The 24,318-nt window shown below is 47.4% G+C and overlaps 1 protein-coding gene across 1 annotated transcript in view; it reads left to right on the top strand.

Moving 5' to 3' along the window:
- VWC2L (von Willebrand factor C domain containing 2 like) overlaps positions 1–24,118 on the top strand; it is a 52,280-nt gene extending 28,162 nt beyond the window's left edge. The window contains exon 4 of the mRNA XM_067298497.1: positions 23,435–24,118. Coding sequence (XP_067154598.1) covers positions 23,435–23,583 — 149 coding nt within the window. The 3' untranslated portion in view covers positions 23,584–24,118. The remainder of the gene's footprint in view (positions 1–23,434) is intronic.
- The last annotated feature ends 200 nt before the right edge of the window (positions 24,119–24,318 follow it).

The raw sequence follows: 24,318 nt of genomic DNA, 5'->3' as shown, positions 1-24,318 counted from the left end.
TTGGAAAACATCTGCTTCTAACATGGTTAGTGACAAAATAATCAATGAGCTGTGGAAAAAAATTATTAAAAGTTTGAGGAAAAAAAATGGGGGACATCCTGGGGAGAGGATATTTTGTCTGCCATTTGATTATATACAACTGTTGCAGGATAAAGATGACACAGAAAATGTGGCAAGAGGACAAGAGAAGACTTCAAATTCATTTACTTTATGGAAAACAGTGGTTTGGAGCCATGGGGAAATTCCTTTAGAAAAAAAAAAACTAAATAAAATCCTCTTCTAATTTATTTCAGGAAGTCCTGAAATGGCCAGATTTTAAGATTGCAGTAAAAACCCCTTCAGTCAAAGTCTATGCAAAATGCTGATTGATTGTGCAGATGCAAGTTGTTTGTGACCAGACAAGAAGAAGACGTATCCCCCATGCTGGACTTTGCTGGACGCCACAAACCTCTCCCTAGGCCCTGGAGACCAAAGCCAATAGTGTAGCCTAGCTGCAACGTCCTTCTCATGAAGTATTCGTGCCCACCAGCCGGCTTCTCGTGTACTCCGTCAACTCCCTCTGTTTGAATGGCATGCTGGGGAAAGTGTGAAGGACCTACCTGTCTTCTGGCAGTGCTTGTCCAGCGCTGGCGGACTGCTTGTCCCAGTGGCTGGCGGTTGTTTCGCAGCCAATGCCGTGGTGTTGCGGTGCTGATATGACACTGTCATCCCAGATCAGGAGTCTGGTTCCATGTTTCCAGTGTTCATAGAAGCAGTCATAACCACTGCGAGGGCAGAGCCTAGTTCACCTGAGGCTTCATTCCTAACTATGAAAATCGATGGTTTTAGAAGGTTGTATGCCAAGGAAAAATTCAGAAAATGACTAAAAAGGATGGGGTTTTTTGTTTGTTCGTCAGCTGATATTCTTTCATGTTTACCAGCAAGAATGTAAACTGTGGTACCCTGTTAGCTCAATTAATGGAATGATTTGATAACCAGTAGAGGAAAAAAGGATTTCTTTAAAAGATCAAGACTGAAGACAAGATGGTACATTTGGGCCAGGTAGCCACTGAGCTAACAAAATACGTCGGTACTTGCTTTACTATTTTAAAAGAAAGTAATTTCACTGTAATTGATTTTCAGCGGAGCTTGTTGACCTCCACAACTTCAGGCCACATGATTAAAGGCTGGGAGGTGCCGAATTCACTGATGAGAGCTAGGTATGTGAGTATCTTGAAAGAGCTAGCCCTGCCACTGCTTTTGGAAGTCTCACTCAGTTGGATTATCCACGTGCACAAATGCTTTGCTGACTCAAGACCATAACCTCCTACCTGTGGACACGGCTGTTGGAAGAGCCGTCTACTAATGGTGAAAGGCTTCGGGAAGGTCTATAGAGATTAAGCCTTCCAAAATTAGCCATTTTTATGCTGGATAACAATAAGGGGTCGAATTTGCCACCTCCTGAAGCTTAGAAGGAGAGACTAAAAGAGAAGATGGAGAGGAAAAGCCTCTATTTGGAGAACAAAAAAGACATGAACTGAGCCGCGGTTAACGTGATTAACTCTATCACACAGCTCAGTGCTCACAGAAAGCAGGAGCTGTCGGACTACATAGCATAAGAGTGACAGGGATCCTGCTGGGAAAAAAACAATTCAGAGAGCACTGCGGTGGGAGGGCCGCCAGACAGCTGCCCGGCTGGAGCTTCCAGCTCAGCTAAGTGCTCCCCAAGCATTGGTGATGTTTCCCACACACGTGCCCACGAAGCAGGAAGAGGTTAATCCACATATAACACAAGGCAGGAGAAGACTCTGCCAGACAGTCTAAGGCCAGGCAGGAACTGAAAGCTGCTCTCCCAAATTTGTACCCAAAGTCCTAACCATGTGTCCATGCTTCTACCACTGCTATGCTTTCCCAGGAGAGCCCAAAATGAATGTCTGCTGGCACCAGAAAGAGAGGGGTTAAGGAGGATTGTGAGAAGTCATTTGTTGGATGGGACCTACTCCAAAGCTCTCATTAAGGGGACACAGCTCACAGAGATGTGGGAAACACATTATATGGTCTGCGTTGTTCTTTAAACTCAGAAATATTTATGAAGGAGCATCTGCTCGCCAGTGATTGTTTCCCCATGGGAAAATGGTGCTGAAATTTGTGTGCACAAATCTGTGACAGAGGTGGTTCAAAATCCACCATCGTCACGGTAGCGTTTCATAGAAGAGGGGGTGGGTTGGGGGTTTTGGGGGGGAAAAGATCCCAGATTCAGGTTGTGAAACCAGGTTTCTTTTGCAGAACACAAGCAGCCCAGGCAGTACTGAAATTAAAATAGGCGTGGTGTTACTTATTCCCCAGCTAATCAGATTCTTGGTGTAATTTAAAAGAGTGTAAGTGATATTTTTATCCAATTATGTTACTGTAAACCATTTTGCTGCAAGAGAGACCTAGAGCCAAATCCTGAGCCAGTGTCAGCTGGTGCAATGCTGGCAGAGTTGGTTTACTCTGATTTACTCTAGTTGAGGATCTGGCCTGCAAGAGCTAATATCACCCACCATGTGACACACAGGCAAATTGCAAGAAGCTGTGGTGTTTTGCATGGTCAGGCTTTCTAAAAGGATTAGAGATGGGTTTACTTTTGCTGCTCGAGAAGGTTGGGATTATTAGGCATATCTGTATGAGAAGAGTGGCAGACACTGTCTTCATGTATTTCTAATTTAATGAATGTTTAATGCTTCTTTTATTGGAGCCTACATATATGTAGCGTAGAGGACCTGTAACAAGGGGTTGACTTATGACAAATAATTGATGTTTGAGCTGCTCTTTTTACATGAAATGCAGACTTTACAGAGCAAAGAGACTGTAATGAAAATTTGAATTAAAGATTAGAGCTAAGCAAGTCTTAGAAAACTTAGAATTAAAGAAGGCACTTAGAAGTTTTCTCCTCCTGCTTCCTTTCCATCCCCCTGCCTTTTCTAAGCTCTCCATCCTCTCTGCTCCTTTGGTAGGGTCCCTCATTTCAGCCGCAGCCTTCTGTCTCTTCTACGCCTACGTGCCTCTGCGAGTGAAATCACTGCAGTAATCTCATGCTGGGTATTACTATATGTTTGCACATCATCCTAGCCTGTTAAGCCTGCAAACTCACCAGTCAGTTTGGCTGGAGAGACAAGAAAATATTTTTAAGGTGCATTTTTCTTCATCTCTATCCCTGATTTGCTGACAGAGTGACTCTCCTGGGAGAATGAAAATAAGTTTGCAAGAATCAGTTTGCCAGAGGAGCCCACAATTTGTTACAGCGCGTGTCCAGGTGAGGGTGATGGAGTGTTATTTATACATGGAGGAGATGCTGCTGATTTGTTCTGCTTGTGTGGAAGCGGTTAAGCCTTGCTGCCGGGAGAAGCATGTGCTTACAGTAGGACGGGGAAAGATGGGTATGTGCCAGCAGATATTGCTGGCCCCTGTTGTTCAGAGACTTTCTGCAGCCCGCGAACATCGGCATCCATTTCCTTCCACCGCTTTGGCGCATGCCGTCTCTGTCTCGGTTAGGTGTCTTTGCGCTCTGGCTTTCCATGGGTATTTTCACCCTCTCAGCGCAGGTCTAGGAGCTTAGCGCTAGGGTATCGCTCCTGGAGGCCTTTCTCACCTCAGTTCCTGCAGCACAGGGTGCAAGGAGCTTGCAGGTTAGGGGTAATTTCTTGCTTTTTCTGTTTTTGTGTAGAAAACCCTTCTGCAAGGTTGGTCTGAAATAAGGAGCTAAGAGTGAAGAGTTTGGGCTTGGTCATCGGCAAACATATAAAAGGCCAGTGAAAAAGAGGAGAGGATGTTACCTTTGCTTTGGCTGCCCATGGGAGGGGGTCGGTGTGGCTCAGTTCTTCAGCGTCTCTGGCCAAAATAAGGGAGGTCTGGGCAGCGAGTTCCCGCACAGGACCTCTGATGGTCAGCGCTGCGTAGGGAGCGATGTAAGGGAGCAATGGGCTGGTGGACAGCCCTCCTTTTAGTGCAGGCAGCACACAAAGAAGTTATGTCTTAGGGCAAAGAGGGCACCTGGTGGGGCCTGGAGGAGATCCAAGGAGAAGTGCTATGCAGTGAGGATGTGGCCAGTCTTTGCCACGTGGCATTAGGGCCAGAGAAGAGTCCCTCACCCTGTTTTATGTAGCAGTGTAGGTGTACAAGCTGAGTCCCTCCATGAGAAAAGCTGCTACTGAAGTCCTACCCGTTATCGTTTTTGTCTCCAGAAGCACTAAGCCAAGATTAAGCACGTGCAGCGCACGCCAGGAGACTTCATGTATAGAGACTTGCGCTGCAGAGCTTGCACCTGAACTAGAGAATGAGCAGCGAAGGAGGCACACAGGAGGGAGGTTATGTCCCCAAGGTGATATCAGTAGGGCACTAGCAAAGACAGTGACGGCATCAAGGTCCTCCTGACTTCTGTCTGTATCCTGAGGATGTACTGCTTTTCTGCTGGACTGAAGGAACACGTCCCTTGGGGTGTAGGTACGTACTGGATGGAGCTCATTACAAAACACGGTCACTCTTAGCAAGCCCACATGCCCTTGTTTCCTTGTCGTTTCTGTCTGTACGCAAGTTTTTGAAACTTTAAAGAGAAAGCCATAAAAATCAGAATTTGCTCATGATAGAAACTCACGAAATCAGACTAAAGTCTTCAAAACAGCAGGGAAAACACCAAAGACTGTCAGGCCTATCTAACGAATAGAGTTCCGGTGAAGGTGCCTGGTCCACGATGCATTTACCAACCAGCACAAATTCAGGAAATGTGTGATATAATCAAATGTATGATTTAACCTTATTCTTGACAAAGGATGCCAAATATAAGTTGTGTTTCATCTCCCAGGAATATGGAAAGGCAGTAAGAGCTTCCCGTAGAGATCCCAGGGCTCTTACATCCTCATCACATGTAGTCTGCACCGTGTGAACAATACTGTATTTCTTCTGCATGGAGGGGTCCCCAGGTTTATTCTCTTCTGATAAACTCTAGGAAGTACATATTCCACTTTTGCCCATTTCTGAAATTGGAAATACCACAAGTATTTTGAAGGGGAAAAAATTGATAGGGATCAGTCCCACAACCAATGTAACCTGGTATAACTCACTTTACATAAAATAAACCACATTTTAGCCCCAGTTAAAAATGTTTTATGGTGGTAGAGAAGCTTGTGTTTCTTAGAGTGAAGGGAACAGGAGCTGATATGCCAAAAATAGAAAGTACCTATGTCCTGCACACTGATCTAGTGAGAAAAATGGGTTGTGAGGATCTGAACAAGATCGCTGAGCTTTTCAAGGCTCAGACTTTTTTTACTGTAGCTGGTTGAGACTTTTTGAAGAAGATTGGAATGAGTTGGGTCAGAAAATGCTGACTCACTGAAACATCCCAGGGGGAAAAAGGCGATTATAGAAAACTTACTGTTTTTATATTTAAAAAGATGTGGAAAAAAGTTTGAAATTATCAGATGCCCCAGTTTCATGCTATCAAAAAGAACCGATTCAAATTGGGGAGCAGGGGAAGGTGACACATGATTTTACATGTAGATCTTTATTTTATGATTTAGAACATTTTAAATAAAAAAGACAAAAATGAGACTCTTTTTGCCAAATTCAGTCAGCTTGCTCTGATTTGTTGTAAAATGAAAGGGTTTGCAACCTTGACTTCTCAGCCCCGTTCAAAGGGGAGAGAGAGGGAGAACAGAAATCTCAGACTGCGATGGCAAACTTCCTTCCCTCTCGGCTCTCATCCTCGCCTTGGTAAGCAGTCAGATTCAGGGTGGGATTAAAATAGTCCTTTTCTGTAGTTGGCCTGTCTTCTGGGGGCAAGACCCCTTTGGGGCTTCCAGCCTTCATGCCTGGCTGGCGAGAGTTGAAGGCACCCAGCACTTCTCAGGAAATTCTCCGCACCTTGCAGGATCAGGCCTGTAGACTTTGCTATTTGCAACTGCACCTTTAATTACATTTTCTTAAAAATAAAAAAAAAAATTTTCATTAAAATGCATGGGAAATGCCAGGAGACGCAGGTAGAAGAATCCTTGTTCAGTACTGCTTCAGCACTCCTGCATCTCGTTAGCTCAGGTCAGTGCATTTATCTGGTTTCTGTTTTCTGCCTTGTGAACCAAAATACAACAGGACTTTCATCCCACCCCCTCTCAACTCTCGCCGCCTGCAGAAAAAAATACTGCAAAACCGGGAGTAGCGAATCCCCCACTCAGCTCCTGAGTCTGTGTCTGAGTCAAAGCAACTCGCTGCAGCCAACACGCAGCGTCTCGGTGCAGGGCGAACAGGGCGCGCGGTTTGCAAGCCAAAGGCTTCAATTTGGCGTTATTAGAAAAAATTGAGTGAAGGTTGTGCTGGCTGGAAGAGCCTCGTTTGGGGATGTCTGACTCATCGCCGGCACCACTGATGTCCAAGGAACTCCTTGTGCATGCAGATTGTTCACCTGAGCCGGGTTCGCATCAGCATCGGATGCATCATTCCTTATCTCCCGGCAAGCACGGGCTGGCAGGGTGGTCTTCCGACAGCATGGCGATCGCAAACCCGCTTGCTAGGTTACAGATCAGGGCAGTGGGTGCCAAATATTAATGAAAGAATTTAGCTTCCTTTTATTTGACACGCTGCAGTTGATTTGCATGAGGCTCTTGTACTCTCACGGTGCTACAAGGAAAGCCGCGAGAGCTAATTTTTGGTTACTTTTCAAGCTGTGTCATACAAAAATGAAATGTATTACAGGAAATGTTGAATGGTAATTATTAAGGACTTGGAAAACTGTGATTAAAAATGGAAACCTGTCCGCAATAGTAATAATTAGATTTATTCGCTATGTTTTGCACAGAAACCGCATTTTTTCTCAGCTGTGTTCATCTCCCCACTTCCCTAGAGAGCTCCCGCTGTGATCTGGTTTCGAAGACTGGCGTAAATTGGCCTGGCTTCGTTGCTTCAATGGAAACATGGGGCTTTTCAGCAACTGCGGATTTGGCCTGCTCTGATTTTTCATAATAGCTTGGTAATGAAGTTGTTACAAGGAAAAAATAGCCAGGGCCAGTAAATGGGCCTCGCTTCGTTTGAGGCAGGGAAGCTGCCCCTTGGGCAGGCTTGCGCGTCCGAACGCTGGTGTTGCCCCCAGGGGAGATGCCCTTTCTGCTGTGCCAAAACCAAATCTGCAGCTGGAGGAGGGCGTATTTTTCATCTCCTGACGGAGCTGGATGAAGAGCCAGCAAATAGGAGGGGAGGGGAGGCTGCGCACTGCAGATAAGGAAGGAGAAGACAGGTGGGAAAATGGGAATACTCTTCGTTTCATGGCCTTAATAGTGCAATGTCCAGTGTTGTGAGCAACACCTGTCTTCATGTCAAGAGCAAACTGATCTGAAGGCAGAATCTGTCAGAAGGGGGAATTTGTTTGGGGTAGAAGGGTCCACGCTCCCTCTGCACTGCTGCTCTACCTGCTTTGGTTTGCAGCAAGTTTTGGCCAAAAAGATCTTGCCAAAATCTCTGTGACTAAGAGTCTGAGAAACACGGAGAGCTTTGCTTGGGCGTCTTCCTATTCGGTGCTCTTGCTGCTGCGTGTGAATGGCGCAGACCCTCATGTTGGGTAGTTTCATCTGTACCTGGAGGACTTCTCTGCCCAAATGCTAGTTTGGCTTTCTCAAGTGGTTTCTCAAATAGTGTAATAAATGATATTACCTTTCCTTGCAAATTCAGCCTGAGGGATATCCATAGACCATAAAGGCTAGAGGAGCACTGATGCAGGGTGTGATATGGGATGGATGGCTCCTTGGGAGCCTTAACAGTGTTTAGTGATGGGGCAACCTTGGCTTTGGACTAGTCTGTGTGTGCTTGCTCCTGCAGCATTGAACCCGCAGGAGTCTGGAGCAGCAGGAGCAGGCAGGAGGAGCCAGGAGGCCCAGGGGACAGTGAGGCAGGCAGGGCAGGGACCCCACCGACACGGCACATGCTCTTGCAGCACCTGACCAAGGAGAGCAGATCCAGTCACAGTGCCCAGGGTCGCCAACAGTGCGGAGATTGCCAGACAAGTCCCTAGTGAAGAGACAGGTCCAACATGAAGCTGGGAAGTCAAGTCAGCAAGACAAGGTCAGGATCAGCAAGGGAGGGACCAAGGGCAAGAGCCTGAGCTTAAAAGCAGCTCCTGAGACGTTGAGCGGAGGGACTGTCAGCTCCCAGTAGCAAACCCATGACTTCTCTTATTTCTGCATTACATGCATTAGTGTGTTGGTGGATGCTTGAAAGCGCCGTTATTTGCCGTCCATCTAAACCGTTCTCTCCTGTTTGCTTTCTTCATTTCTGAGAAGAGCTGTTGATGCTTTCCCTCCTTGCTCAGCACCGGGTTCACATGTGATCAAGCCAAAAGCTACTCTCCTAAATGCAGGTTAAACAAAGTGTCATTGCTCTTCTCTAGGCAGCGACGAGATTAGAGGCGACTGCAGGCTAATTGGAAGCAGCAACAGTGACCATGCTTGGCAGGTTCACGTGTGATGCTGTTGACTTTCAGGCATGCACCATCAAACCAGACTGGACAGTGAGCAAACAGGCTGTGCTTGCGCGGCCTCGGATGTGCGCTGGTATTGAAACGTGGCAATTGAAAGCATTTCCTTGTTTGAACAGAATTTGTTGCATGTTGGGGTTATGGTCAAGGATCACTGCCTGAGAGCTGGTTACTCTAAAGCCCGCTTTGCACCACAGTGTTTCTGTGAGCGCAGACAAGATTTATCCTTCACGTAACATTTTCTAGGACAGGTTATTGCGTTCATCCGTGTGATACACCTGTGATGTTTACACGCATGAGAACTACATCCTCCGATGCTACAAATCAGTGCGGTTGCATTAGTACCACAGTTTACCCAAGCTGAGAGCCTGCGCTTCTGGGCATGGCCCGCTGGGGTGCACAAAATAGTCATGCTGTGGGCAGGGGGGGTCTGCAGTAAAAGAGCTACTGCACATGCTGATTGAATTCAGTTTTGCAGAGAAGAGGCTCCTAAGTTAGGCCTGCCCAGTGGTTCCCTGTTGCCTTATGTATTAGCAGGCAGATCACCACACCAACAGTGAATCGTTGGCTTTCTGTTTTGCACCATCCTGTTTTGCACCATCCTGTTAGAATTAAAAACTAAAATCCCCCGAATAAGCTTATTAGAGCAGAAACTTTCCACATCGGTAAAGTCAAAGTGGTGGTCAGTATAGAAGCGCTTGCAGACATGGCACCTTTTTATTGTCACATAGATAATGCTTCATTGCTGTCTTTCTCTGTGGGTCTGCTATGTCTGTGTCTTTCAGTGTCATACCCACCGCTATCTGGCCAAACCATAACCCAGAAAAAGCTATGCTGGCTTAGCATCAGGTTCACAAATGCATTTCTTTAGTTTTACTTTCGTTTGGTGGTTTGCACGAGAGATGTGGGGGAGGAAAAGGGCAGACATGGAAATGTTTGCGGTTGTAGGTCTTGTGTGCTACATCTCCCAAATGCATTGGCGGTCATAGGGCGTTATTTCCTAACTCAGGAGGCCTGTGGGGTGACGGACGGGTGCTCTTTTGGACTACTCTGGGCTTTTCCAGCATCTTGTTTGCCAGCAAGTGCAAGGGACTGGGGTTGTCCTTCAAGCCGGTGTTCACAAGAGATCTCCAGCCTGAAGAGGGTGCAATTTCTGCTGTAACTTGATGAAGCTTGGTGAGAACAAAGAACTCCTTGTGCTTTCTTTCCAGTATAACAGGAGTGAGAATTTAACTCACCGTAGGCCAATTTCCCCACATTATGCATCAAGGGGAGCAATGGGGAGGAGGTAGTATGTTACCAGCCCAGAAGAAGAGCACCCCATGTTGCATTTGGGTTGCAAAGGTAGAAATGGGGGGGGGGGGGGGGGGAGTGACAGTGAGTCTCTGACCCCTTCTTTATAGGAGAAAGCTTTTCTTGCAGCATCAGGTAGGTAATCTTGACAAATGACCATGGCGTAATGTTCCTGGCCTGTATTGATAACGTGTCCAATACGCTGTATTTTGTAGCTGCAAATTTCACCCGGCAGTCCCTGATTTTCCTAGGCTTCTCGGATTAAATCAGCTGGCTGAGTTGAGGATTTATGTTGTGCGCTCCAGGACACGATCTCTGGGGCAAACTGCCCAACATTTTCCCTCTTTTTGGTACTCCTGACCAAACAGAGCCATCACCAGGCACATTGTGAACAGTGTCACCCTGCCCACTGTTTTAAAGGTCAGTGCCTCTCCTTTCCCCCTGCTGTTCCAGTAAGTACAGGGGGACCCAAAAATAGACCTCCTGGGGCCTGCTGCAGGATCTCCGCTGCAATAGAGAGGGAGCCTTTCCTGCAAGTGCTAGTGGTGGTGCCTTCAAACACACACTTACCCAGCTTTATCCTGAGATTAAAACCTTTCTGAGCCAGCGACGTTGTTTATTATAGCTGGCCTTCTTGAGATCACTGCAGAGGAATAAAGAGGAGAAAATCAAAAATAAATAAATAAAAGGGTGAAAAGAATGCAAAGCCAAACAAACAGGGTAACTTATGGTGCTGGCAAGTTCTCAGCTTGCAAGGTCAGCCCTGATTTCATTTGGAAAGTGCTTTGCTCTTTTTAGCAGTTTCGGCTATTGCAGCCGTATGTGCAGGATCCCATCTGGAAGTGTGCTCCCAGCTTTCGGAAGCCTGTACGTCACTTGGCCTTGAGACCGTGCGTGCTGGCTGGCCGCAGGCATCGCGTGTTGAGCTTACGCTCGTGTCTCCAGCCAGCCATGGACTGTGTCAGACCCTCTACGGAGGAGAAAACAGCCACGCATGAAACCGTCAAGCTTCACGTGTGCATGAAGCCTCCCAGGCCTCCCCAGGAATTTCTGCCCTCATTTAGTTGTTGGGTTTTGCTCTGCTCTGGATTTTTTGATTGCATGTGTGGGTTTTTTTTTAACTGCGTATAGTTTTTGAGTTCAGCTTTTGTTGTGTGCATTCGAGAGTACAAGAACGCGTTTCATTTTCTAGATTAGAAAATGCTCAGAGGTATAATCAGGTCCTTCCACAGTATTTAATTATCCGTAATTAAAGGCATCCACACAAAGTGCAGGATTTTCAAAGACTGTTCTTGTGTTACATTGCTAATGAATTAAGTAATTAATTGGCATTAAAAAAATACAATAGGAAGCATCAATCTTATAAAGCAAAGCATTTTTTTAAGCATTTTGTAAAATCATTAACTTCTATCAGATCGGTAGCTGTTCTAGTGTCTTAATCCCCTTTCCAGTTTTAAAAAAAATTTCTAAAGGAAAAAAATGAATGAAAGAAAACCAAGGCAGACAGTACTCGCTAAAGAGTGCCCAAATGCTCAGATATGTGGAAGTTCATTTTCCATGTGTGGTGCATGGGTTTCCCTGCCTCGTGGGGACGGTGTGACGGAAACAGTCGCCAGCTTGTGAGCTGCTCAGATACAAGACCAGAGAGAAACCGGCAGTGGTGAATAATACTTTTACTTAGCGATAAGTAACTAAGGCAGACGAGCAGTGTGAGGCTTTCTGAAATTTTGGGGGGGGGCGGGGAAGGAGTATCCCATAAATCTACCATAAATTTTCCCGAACCTTTCATCGTTCCTAGTTGCTACTTTGTGGTGCAAAATAACTATCCTGCCCTGTCACTTCAGAATAATATCACATGGCATCTGCTTGAGTATAAAAGCCTGCAGAGATTGTGGTAATGCATTTTGTAGTGGCACCTGGAATTATTAGCACAGGAAAGTACAATCCTTTTCCATTTGGTGATTTAGTTAAATGCAGCCATTCACATGCAAACCCAGCGCTGCTCATTTTATTTTTATTAGCAGCCTGACTCTTTGCACGGTGCCATTAGAAAGCATTGTGCAAATGCCATGGATACCATTAAATTCAGGTTACATGATGGGCCCTCAGAAGAGAAAAGTCTGGGGAGGAAACACGTGGAATAAAGCTGTTTCCACAGCTGGACATGCTGCAAGAAGTCGGAGATGTGTCCCAGGAGATGAGTTTGTGCATCTGTTTAGGCAAGAAGCAGCGACCGGTGGGTCCTCCCCTAGGTCCCTGCATCCTTGGTGGGGTTTTGGTGAGCTCATGTGCGCCATCATGGTCCCATCAACCCTGCCCTGACCCTTCCACCGCCTCCAAATGAATCGAGCTGGGCGTCTCTGCACAGCAGCCCAATATCTTGTCTTTCCTTTCCAAAAGAGAGGTTAGGAGCTGCTCGGGGAGAGTTTTTTTTTCTCAAGTCTCTTTTCCCTGCCTTGTCACAGCCAAGAGATTAAATTCCCCAAACAAATTAAGAAATTATGCTTGCTGCCATTGTGTTTATTCCCTTTCTCCGTGTAATCCATCATTTATAAAGGAAGATTTGCACAGAAGCGGAGGAGCCTGCTGTGCAGCTAGACCTGAAGGCTGGGGGTGGGATTTTATTCATTGAACTTAGAAGAAAGAAAAAAGGCAACTCCAAAGGCCAGATCTTGGCTGTGTTAATGGCCCAGCTTGGCCAAACTGGCCTTCAACTGAAAAGGGAACCTTTGGTGACAAGCTCAGACTTAGACTGCTAACTTGAATGTATGTTCACATACATTAAATTCCCCTTTCATTTTCGTCTTGCCCCCCTGTGGCCAGTCATTTCTGCGTCTGTCGTTACGAAGGCCAGGAGCACCGGGAACAGCGGAGGCCTCAGAAAACCGCGGGCACCCGTCTTTCTGTGACACACAAAATGTGCAAATTGGGTTTTGGTCAAAACTACACCCAGAAGGCCCAACAATTCAAACGTGAAACCGGGATAGAAAGAAAGCATTTCAGAAGCAGCGCTGTGACATGAAAAGTTTGTTTTCCTTTGAAGCTCCACTTCTAATGCAACCTAACGTTCAAAACGTTCATAGGCAAAAGTTGTCTCCAGGTGAAGAAAAGGGGGACGTTTTGATACGCTCAAAAATGTCACATTTCATATCACTCCTGCGGACAGGCGTAAGGTGTTTTTCTACCAAATGGCACATTCCCACAGAATTACTGTGATTTCAGCGGCGCTCTCGTTTTCGGAGGGGGGATAAACCTTCGTTCGGGACATTCCCATTGAGCTGTGGTTTCCTGCAGCTGCAGAAACCCTTCCAACCCTTGGCAGAGAGTCACACAGCAAATAGCTGCATTTTACCAAAAAATAACCATTGCCTAAACTGACTTTCCTAATAGTCCTACTATCATCGTGCGTTAACCACTGCAGTTTCATTATCAAGCAGTGGTTTGTCTTTTGGGTTTTTTTTTAATTGAATGCACATTTAAATGGGGATTTCACATGAATATGTAGTAATGCTGCTTCCTTTTTTTTCCTTCTTCTTCTTTTTTGCATTTTAAAAGAAGTGTTTTATCCAAAATTGGCACAATCACAGTTTCCATCTCATTTATGGCTGATATAAAAATAAAATACATAAAACATCATGCACAGCTGTAGTGACCAAGTTAGATTCAATTCTGGCTTTATGTTGATTTGACGTGCAGCCAGCTCTCTTCCATACATCATCCATGACTGCATTTAAGGATGAAATACTGTTTTAATTCTTACTCCAAATGTGTTTTTTTCCCAAAGAAAAAAGATATAAAAATGTTAAAATGGGCCATAAAAATCATTAAATTTTCACACAGAGCACAACCAAGAGGTGATGAAGTTGGCTAAAAACTCAAATGATCCAGAAAATAAAGTCTTGGTTGCTACCCTTTTGTTGTTAACCTTCCCCCTTGAATGGAGATAGCCAGTCAGAGGGCAGAGATGCTGATGCTGTGGAAATCGGTGGATACTTTGCCATTTACTGTACTTCAGTAGTATGGGACGGTCCATGTCAGCTTCTTGCCCTCTCGGTGCATATTTCTGCACCGACCTAAGTGCTTGAAGGTTCAGCCTCTGAAAGGTCCAGCTTTTTCTTTGGAAGTCCTGGCTTTGGCCATTGGTTTTACCTGCGACGTTGTTGGCTGACATGGCATTTGAATGGTAGCTTTATTAATTAATTTATTTTAAATGAATCTATTGTATAGCTACTCCCCCCAAAGCCACCTTATTTGCCGTGTTTGATGCATTAAAAGAATTAATGTACCTCCAGAGCTATTAGGGCTCATTTTGCAAAATATCTATTTAGACAAGTTTTTAAAAGCCTATTACTTACCTGAAAGGTTATAAGGTTTGCTGTCTGCAAAGAGATTTTTTTAAGAGCGAGTCCTTTTATATTGGTCAGGCAAATGTTGAAACATGCATTTCTTAATCAGTAGCTGTTTACTGCGATATTTGAGGTGTTACTGTTTTTCTTATTCAGTGTTGAAGGTACACAGTAAAAAAATCTGGTCCAAAGAAGGTCTATAGCTGCTTTATATGCACAGTATCTTCCTTTGCAATGCTGAGTACCTTGCATATGCATTTTTTAACATAAGCTAAAATTTTCAGTGCTGATTAAGGTATTTGCACACAGAGAGCCTATTAAAATGAATAGGAATTTGGTGTGCAAATCCCATAGGTGACTTTGAAAATGCCAACCTGCATTTTCTATTAAAAGATGGGGGGTGGGGGGAACTCCTTAAGGATGGATCTGTAGCCCTACGATTTGCTCTTCCGCTGTCCGAGATCTGATCTTGAGACATGCCGTGCATTGGATCCTCCATGACTTTGGTGCCAGTGGTTTGACTTCAATGATGTACTTAATTAGGGGATATTATTCAGGCAGCAGAGTGCGCGGATTAGGTGAATTATGGATTTGATATTACCTATTAATCTGCATTGCGGTAACGCTCAAGAATGGCCGGTTGTGAAGGGGGCCCGTGTCGTGCTCGGCGCTGGGCGAACTCGCAGCTCCAAAAGGCAGCCTCCGGCCCCGGGAGCGCCTTGTCCCGGCGGCGTCCTTGCACTGACGGCACTTGGGGCTTCTCCGGAGCCTTTCCCGGTGGGAGCGCAGCAGGCCTCGGGCTGACCCTGGTGACGCCGTGGTGGAGGAGCCCGTATGGACGCTGCAGGGAAACAGTCCCTGAGCCACCTCCGGATTAGAAACTCGTTAAAATTGGGAAATGGGGACAGACCAGGAGAGACCTGGAGCTGTGATTAACTTCCCGAGCGATCGCCTGAAGTCTGCTTGCGCACCTCTGCTCTCCGTCGCCGCTGGTAGACGTCACCGGTCCGAAACAGACTGCTTTTAAATTGCGCTCGTAGATCTTCCTCACACCAAAACATTTCTGCTGCAGTATTTAGTGATGCCTGAAGTTGCGTCTCCACATCAAATTAAGTGCCTGTGCTATCAATAAGAAGGAGTAATGCAGTGTATTCCCTTTTGGATGTCTCCCTAATTTGTTTGGGGGACTGCCGCCCGTGATTAAGACTGATCGCAAGCCACCGGGGAGATTCAACGCGGTGCGGATTAAATCAGTCTGTCACTGGGAGCCAGATCGTAATTTAGGGAACTCGAGCCAGTCCCCTGCACTCATCAGCCTCCAACGCGGCGGCTGCCGGGGCGAATCCCTGGTGGCACCTGCGGCCTCGTGGCTGCTCGGCAAACTTTCCATGAGGAGCACCCAGGGAGAGCCAGCTGCCCCGGAGGCAAGGGGGCACAGAGAGCCTGGGGGGAAAAGAGGGAAGAGAACTGCAGATTAGCTCGGCACAGATGAATTTTTAGGGGAACAGCGAGCCGGGGGAAAGCTCGAGAATGGGTAGAAGATGCCGCCACTTGACTCCGGGGAGCTTTTAACCCAGATGCAACAGGGTTTTTGTCCACAAATGAAAAAAGAAAAGGTTCTCATTTTTGCACTGTTTTAGCGAATGAAAGCCATGGCTGCGTGACGGCCTGCGTGACAGTGGAAAAGTCCCAGAGAGAGAGCAGCCGCATCGCAAGGACCAGCATTTGGGCCATCGTCGCATTTATCTGTATTGTGGCTCCTTTCAGCAGAGAGGACAAGGTTAACGCAGCCACGTGGCTGGGAGCTCTTTGCAAGTGAGCAATCACTGTCTGTCCCGGCGGCTGAAACGGTCCTGAAGGCTGGAACAAGCTGAGGCTTGACAGGAAAGCTTGAACAAACCTCCTTTTCTTGCAGGAAAATACTGAATGAAAGCACAAATGATCACAAAAAAAGAAAAAAAGGCAATGAGAAATGTGTCTCTTAAACACTGTGGCTCTTGCTTATATGTAGGCACACACACATATAGATGCATATATATTTCTAGTCCATGCAAGACTTTTTCAGACATGAATTTTAAAACGTTAAAATGTGAAAAAATGGATGCAGAGGAATTCCCATACCTTTTTCACCAAAACTGTGAAAACTTCTCCAGCAGGCTCGCAGCCTGCCACTCTTGCTGCCGCGGCCGGCAGCGCTCTGGCCTCCCTCGTTGAATCCCTCGACTCGCTGGGGGAAAAGGGGATGAAAACCGTAATGATTTAATTCCCAGCTGTCAGCAGTACGACAGCACCCGCCAAAGCAGCGCGGGCTTTGCTTTCCTTCGCCAGGTGGAGACGCTGCATTTCCAGCAGCCACCGCGCCGGGCTGGACTCAGCTTCGTGCCAGGGACGCGACTGCCGTGGAGCGGGTCTGCGGCGCGGGGTATCGGCAGAGGCTTGTTGACGCTGGCGACCAGGCTTCGCCTACCCGCGCTGAAAATATTGACACGCTACAGCACTCGCAAGCTGCGCCGTGCCGTGGCTTAGCATTTGGGGTGGCAGATGGCGTGGCAAAGTGGTTCGCTGGGATTTACGCCTCCAGCATCCCCGGGATTTTTCATTTGCGGCATGAAAGCTGATGTGGTTCGGTGGCTTCGGGTTTTGCAAGCTCAGTGCACCTCGGTCCCACCCTGCCAAAAACGCAGCAGCAATCCCAAAGGCGGCAGATTTGGGGCAGACAGCAGGGGTGGTTCAGACAGGTCCGTGCTCCTGCGTGGCCTCATCTGGACTCCTTTGCTGATGGATGTGCAGTGGATCTCTGCTCCGGGGCGGGGGGCGGTATTTTCGCCTGGTGTGGGTGTTGGGTACATGCAGGATGAGCAGTCCTCCTCCAACCTTCAGTTCACCCTGTAGAACCTCAGCAAATGTAATTTTAAGTAAGGCAAGCCTCAGCATCGGCCGCTGAGTGCTTTATATCTCGCCTCCTGCCTCACCCACTCCCTTTTCCTCCCCCATAGGAGGAAGGGGGCATTCGGGCTCGATAGCAGGCAGCAAAACCAAGACTTTTTCCCTGCTTGACTCATTAATTAAAGCCACAAATTGAGCTCTTTGCTTGCAAGCTGAAGCGATCGCGTAAATAGTGTTGACAGAACTAAATGAACATTTGAAAAGATCCTGCAAGATCAGCATATAGGAGCAGCATTAACCTCCAGAAACTGGGGCCATTTAAAACAAGATGCTGTTTTTCTTCCCCCCTTCCCTGAGTAAAGAGTTCGGTCTGGACATGGAAAAAAGTTGCCATTCAGCCACGAGGTGCCGAGAGTCGGGGCCAGAAGACAGGCAGGCGACAGGGGGTTTCAGGTGTCTGAGCCAGAGCCTGGGAGGTAAATGGGAAAGTCACTCTGCATGGCAAAACCGCTCCTCAGAAACCACCATACAGCCCCCAAATCACTCATGTGCGTGGAGGAAGAGCTGAATTTGGCCGTATTTGCTGGCGGTAAATTCGCCTGCCATAGCCCATTCCTGGACAAGCTCCCGAAGCAAATTCAGCAAGCCCTCTGCATGAATGTTCATGGGGATGTTTGCAGGTATATCCATACCTACATATTATGGAAAGAGGGGGAACGTAATTCCCACTCTCAGGAAACAGCACCTCTCGGTATCCTTTCCAAACTTAATAGTGGGGCACCTCTCTCCCAGGCAATATTATCCATTGACCGAAGAAGCTGAAGTCTCTTAGAGTCATCCTTAATATCTCCAAAGGGATTGGAGGGGGGGAGGCTCTTAAAGGAGTGGAGGAGGACATAGGGTTATTGCTGGCAAATCTTCAACCAAGAGGAAAAAAATCAGTGCCGAAATAGGGCACTATAGCATGAGAAATCCCAGTGAAGGCATTGAGCTCCGTTTGGTGCAAGATGCTCTTCAGGGTGAAGCTGAATATCACAGTTGGCCCAAAGTGATTTGTGCTTGCTCGCGGTGCTTAATGTTTAATTGCCTTTTATTACCTGTTTGCACGTATGACACTAAACCCAGCGCTGCCGTAAGCTGCGGGCAAAGCCGTCGCGTTTGCTAAACCTGCCCCAGCTGTGACCGGGAGCAGAGCGTAGCCCGCGGTGCCGAGGAGCCAGGCCGGCGCTTGGCGTACGCTCCTTGGTTGAAGAGCATTAAACCACCCGCTCCATGTTGTTCGGGAACGCAGTGTCCACCCAATATCCAGCCTTACCCAGCTGGATATTAAGGGTTGCCAAATTTATTGTCGCCGCTAGTGATCAGCGACACATACATATTTTTGCTCTTTGAGCTGCCTTGCTCCTGTCTTAACTGTGTCTCAACTTCCATAATGTATCGCCATAAAAATCTTCACAGTTGTCTCAGCAAACAGCCCAGAGTGCTGTGATCTTGTATAAGTATTAATTATGCTAAGCAAAGCAAATCTCACCATTACGCTGTCTGCGGGAGCAGCAAACTTCTGCCATCGGTCTCCCCTGAGCGCGGAAAAATGGTTATTACTGTTCTGCTCACATAGTAGCGTTGCAGTCACGGCCTGAGATGCTTTAACAGAGAGCAAGCTGACAGCCTCTGCCCAGAGAAGCTGCTTGGTACTACTGCTATTATAAGAAATAGCTTTCTTGATGTGCTCGACGTCATCAAGGGTTTCTGAGCAGCCTCTTCTTTTGAATTAAAAAAAGAAAAAAGAAATTGCTGTCTGTCCCATTCTTTGTGACGCTTTAAATCGGTTCAGCCAACCCCGGTCCCAGCCCGCTCCTCCGAGCGGCATGCAACCCCCATGGGGGGTGCTCGGCACCGTCCGCGGCAGGGCCACCTCGAGGCACGTAGCTTTGGAAAAGCTCAGAGGTTGATCTAAGGGGGGGGGGGTGCGAAACTTAAAAGGAGTCCGGCTAGATCTGCCGCAGATCAAAAGACTGTATTTTTTGCTGTATAATGCAGCTGGGGCCTTACAGACTACAGCTCCTTTGAGGAGCATCGCAAATCCCCGTAATGTTCCCAAGTGCTCGATTTTGTCTTTTTGTCACTGGATTAGCTGTCGGCTCTATACAAGCACAGAGTCACTAGAAAACTCCCCAGGGACCGTGCGCTTGCAAAGAGGAGCAAACACCACTTGTTTGGGGCATATATTGCACAGCATTTCGGCAGTCCGGATCCCCTCGCCCAGGGCATCTTTCTGAGCACTTGGGTTCGATGCAGCCTGCTCCAATTTTGGACAAACAGGACTCCCTGTTTAGAGATTTAGATGGGAAAAAACGGGCCACCTGGCAACGACTGTGCTGGAAAAGTGGCTTTTCAGCCAGTGGACATTTAAGCTGAATTATCAGAAAGGGAGTGTGGAAATTCGGCCTCCTGCTTGACAGCAACAGTTTTATAGAGCGAGGGGACTGGAAGGGCAAGAGAAGGTGCAAAATGGTCCAACCAGTTTGCTCTGGTGTTTTCCAAAGAAAGCATTTCATTTCGGCAATGCCAAGGTGGTTATTTTGAGATAGCTCTAAAGAAAAAAAAATTGGAGCAGGGCAGTGGTTGTGTTGGCCTAAATTAAAAAGAACAAAAGCTCTGGCAAAAGCACTGGCTATGCTGAAAAGGCAGCAAACCATCTCAGTGGAGGGCAGATGACAGAAGAGCCCAAAGCCAGGTTTTCATCTGTTTTGCTAAAAAACAAGGGAAAAAAAACCCACTGTTTCTATAATTTTTTCCCCTTCAGTTTTACAGACTGTGAATACAGAGGCTGGGGCAGCTCACTCCTCGGCTGTGTTCAAGTAACATTTGTCAGGCCGACGCAGGGACACTCAGTGCTGCCACCATAAGGGCTGGGTTTGGTCATCTCCTGACGTTCCTCCCAGCCTCCCATTTCTGTGTTATTAACCAAAATATAGCTGGATTTTTTTGAAACCTTTCCTTTGCCCACCTCTTTTGGGAGGAATGGCAGCATCCCAAGGATTTTTCCGTCAGACGAGAGGTCCTCGCCAGGTCCTTCCTACATCAATAGCTGCTGGAGAGGAGCGGTGCAGATTATTGGCGTCGTGTTACCATTCGGCAGAGCTGCCCTGGTGCTTGGCCAGGGCAGGGACACCATGGCTGTGGGCTCTGCCCAAAGAGCAGGCAAAGCTGCTCTTTCCTTCCCCAAAACGAATGACCACCTCTCCACCATGGACCTCAAAGGCACGTGTGATGCTTTTAAGACATTCCCCCTTGTCTGGCTCCTCTTTCATCATGTTGTCCCACCTTGCAGGGCTGCTTCCTGCTACATCTCCCTTCTCTCTCCATCCCATGAGTAGAGGCATCTCTGAGGGTTGCTTAATGATTTTTTTTTTTTCCCCGAATGGGGAAGAAGAAGAGCCCAAGAGGGCTAAGAGACGTGGGGAGGAGGAGGAAGGAGCGAAGAACGGCCGCTTCCCGGCGCTCCCTTGCACTTTCGGCAGAGCTTAATTGGCTCGCAGGGCTATAAATCTTCTATAGTTAAGCGCCAGGAGAAGGCTCTGGCTGAAAAAACGCGTGTGGGTTTCAAGGCAGTATTGGATTCTCAAATAAGATGATTAACAGGCAGCCGGAGGGCAACAATAGAGAAAACAATCTTCCCCTTTCCTTGCCACCCTAATCTGCAGAGGAAGCTTTTTGTTTAAATTTTAATGAAAAAGGTTTTTCTCTGGGAGTGAAGAGCAGACTGGTGGGAGTCTGCCCTTCCCCTGCTTCCCCAACATTGGCAGGCGATCAGCTCATCCTATTTAAGAGGTACAGGCACTTAGTTCAACTTTAAATACAGCCAGCTACAATTATTGGCATTTCCATTGCATTTGACCCCAGACTTTTAACAGCAGAAAATGAGTCCACCTGATGGAAAAGCCTGTTCGGACTATCATAACACAACAACATCCATCAGACTTCATGAAGCAGAGAATTAAAATCTGTTATGAATAGCGCAGGCAGCAGCACGGCGCAGACAACACGGAGACCTATAAGCGGTCGGAAGAGATGACAATTTCAAGAGGTTGCCAGAGAAATATCGCAAATGAGTTCACAGCCTTTCCGAATGGGAATGTGCCTGTCTGTGAGATGCCGGCTGCAGGGAGAAGCTGCAGCAAAGATCATTTGCTAGAGATTTCCAAAGGGGCAAGGGCAGGAGCAAAATTGGCAGCAACTGCAAAAATCCCCAGCTCATGACCAAAAAGAGCTTTTGGGGGTTTTGTCCCCCTGCCCCTCTTCGAATTCAGATAAGGAAGGGCAGTCGCAGAGGAAAAGGGGGAATCACTTTGTGAATAGCAAGTGATGCATGAGCAGATGTACCAGTATGCAAAACAGAGGTCTTGAAAACAATAAAGTATACTTAATGTCATGGTGGTTATAACCAACCTCTACATGTTTAGCCTTGAGGACAGCACAGGGTGAGCAAAAGTCTTGCATGGCATAGAAAAATGTATCAATCAGGGCAGCAAGCGGTGCCTGAACTTCAGTTTTAGGGATGCCTCAGTGGAAAAAAGCTCAGGATTTAGCCACACAAACTGTGGCTCAGAGGCATCTTGCCCAGGCGCTTCTGTTGTGGCTTTATTAGTAGGGGCACAAAAAGCTGATCTGAATTTACAGAGGCATTTATTAAAGGGGAGGGTCCCTGAAACAGGAACAAAATTCAAGCAACACCACCCACCTTGCTTGGCAACAGCCTGACTTTTCTACAGCTAGTTGAGCCCAGCATTGTCAAACCAGTTGAGCTATTGAACGTATGCTCCTGAGAAGGACACTAATAAAGGCAGGATACTAATCAAATTAGTGAGCTGCGATAAACAGTTTTCTGGAACTGCAAAATGCGGGATTCTGGCATCAGGCTGGCTATCAGCAGCTCAGCCTATTTCCAGCTTCCTAGTGATCCGGTGGTTCCTATAAGAGCTTTAGCTGTCTGGGGAGGCCAGCGTTGCAGCATGGTGCTGCTCTAGGGCCTGGTGCTTCGCGGGCTGGTGGGTCGGTGCAAAACACGACGCTGCAAGTCAGCGCAGGACTGGAAATGGCCCAGGGCGAGCTTAAACAAAGCAAACTATTTCACTTACGAGTTCCTAACAACGGAAACACTCTGCGGAACAGTTTCAAATGTTAAGAAATGTCCTGTGAGAAATTTCGGTCGGTAGAAACAGGCTCTGACCTTGGAGAACCCGCTCGGAGGAAATGCTCAGCCCTGCCGAGCGTGAGGCACCGTGGCTGCTGCGTGCACATGGGCTAGCGCGTGCCCGGTTGCATGAGCGTGTGCACAGACATGTAGCTTCTCTAGGGCAGAAACGAAGGCGTAAGAAAGCCCTACTTCCCCTTTCAAACTGGCTTAAATCTTATTTTCAGCACTAATGACTTGCCTGAAATGTCGTGTTTATACACACTCGCATCTTTCCAGTGCACCTCGTGCCATTGAGGAAGAGATTTAAAAATGTGGCGGGACAAAGAGTGATGTTTCGGAGCAGTACGTGAGCCACGAGACACTCAAATGTCTTCTCACTTCCTTGAGGCCGTGAATGTGGCCGCCCCGATGTTTTCCGTACGCTGTTGTCTCTGACATCTTTAATTCATGGCACTAACTAATGCGAGAGTAAACGGGGAGGCGGAGCGGGTTTGTCGAGAAACAGCTGGGCAATGGGTATTTGCGGGCCTTTTACAAGAATGGGAAAAATAAAACTCTTGCTGACTTGTTACTCAGCTTTGATATTTTATACTAAACCAAAAAACTACCAATAATGAGCAGATTGAAGGGATCCCCCTTCCTAAAATCAGATCTGTCAGAAAACTTATGTGGGAGATGAATTATTTTTGCTAATTTGATGCCGTAAGTCGTTCACGGTTAACAACCCCCAGCTGGTGGGGATCCCCGGGATTACCGGGAGTTGGGCACAGCTTGCGACCGCCACGGTCCGAGGGGGATAAGCTGGCTGCTGGCCACGAACATCAGTGGGGACTCACCAGTTTCGAGCAGCAAAGCCCTGATGCTTGTCCGCATCGTCTTAGCCTCGTAGCCAGACCTTACGAGAAGGCAATACTAAATTAGTAGGCAGCTCATTAAAATAGCAGTGTCCTGTTGCCTCCGATGGGGCATCTGATCCCATTTGTACTGGGGTGGGGGGAGAGAAACAGGAGGAGTGAAAAAATTGTAAGGCTATTTTTATTTTTATTGCCGGCGCCCGTGTTTCATCTGGAGCAAGCAAGGGTGCCAGGCTGGGGCGGGCAGAGCGTGACCTCTATAAGCGGTCATGTAAGTCTAGCGAGGCACGTCAGGCACCTGTAGCATGCCCACACCTCCCAATTAAAATAAGGGGAAAAAAAAAAAAAAAAAAGCATTTGTTTCTCTTGTGTGTGTTTCCAGGTCCCAACTGCTTCGCAGGCACCACCATCATCCCCGCCGGCATCGAGGTGAAGGTGGACGACTGCAACATCTGCCACTGCCACAACGGGGACTGGTGGAAGCCGGCGCAGTGCTCCAAGCGCGAGTGCCAGGGCAAGCAGGCCCTGTAGCGGCCGCCCGCGCCGGCCACCATGGGAGCCGCGTCGGGCTGCCTCCTGCGGCGATGGGGTCACCAGCAAAACCTTCGAGGGGCTGCACAAGCAGAGGGTTTTTTGGTTTTGTTTTGTACTAATGGGAAAAGCCCTCTCTTTCGCACTCACGCTCTTTTCTCTTGCTTCACCTGCTGTGTATATGGTCTCTCGATATCTACTCTGCTTTTGTAATTATCAGTGCTTGATAGGGATTCGGTGATCACCTTTTTTTTGGAGTTGGGGGGGGAAAGGACAGAAAAAAAAAAAGAAGAACCCGCGCAAGCTCTTTGGCTGGTGACGCCTCCAAGACGCCAATGACTTCACTGTTCTCACTTCCGGCAATGATGTGGACCACATTTTGCAGTTTTTATTATTTATTTCGTTCTTTCGCTGTTGTGATTTTTTTTTTTTTTAAGCCTCTTCCTCAGCTGGGATCGTCGGGGCAATACAGGTATGAGTGAAGCAATTAATTATTTTTTATAGTGTCTATTGAGGCTAAGAAATAAGGGGGGGAGGGCTGCTAAGGACAAGGGGGGATGTACAAATTAAAAGGGGAGAAGGGATTACAAATCACAGCTGGAGTGTAACCTGCAGAAGGACTGAGCGAGCTGCACAGGTATATGAGCGGACATCCGAGGAGCAAGCTGTGTCTGTGTTATACTTTCCCCACTGAGTGGGGACAATAAAGTCGAAGCCACCTACACCCTCACCGTG

This window comes from Apteryx mantelli, chromosome 6 (assembly GCF_036417845.1).
Source record: "Apteryx mantelli isolate bAptMan1 chromosome 6, bAptMan1.hap1, whole genome shotgun sequence".
NCBI classification, from domain to species: domain Eukaryota; kingdom Metazoa; phylum Chordata; class Aves; order Apterygiformes; family Apterygidae; genus Apteryx; species Apteryx mantelli.
This window is presented reverse-complemented; position numbering and strand designations above follow the sequence as displayed.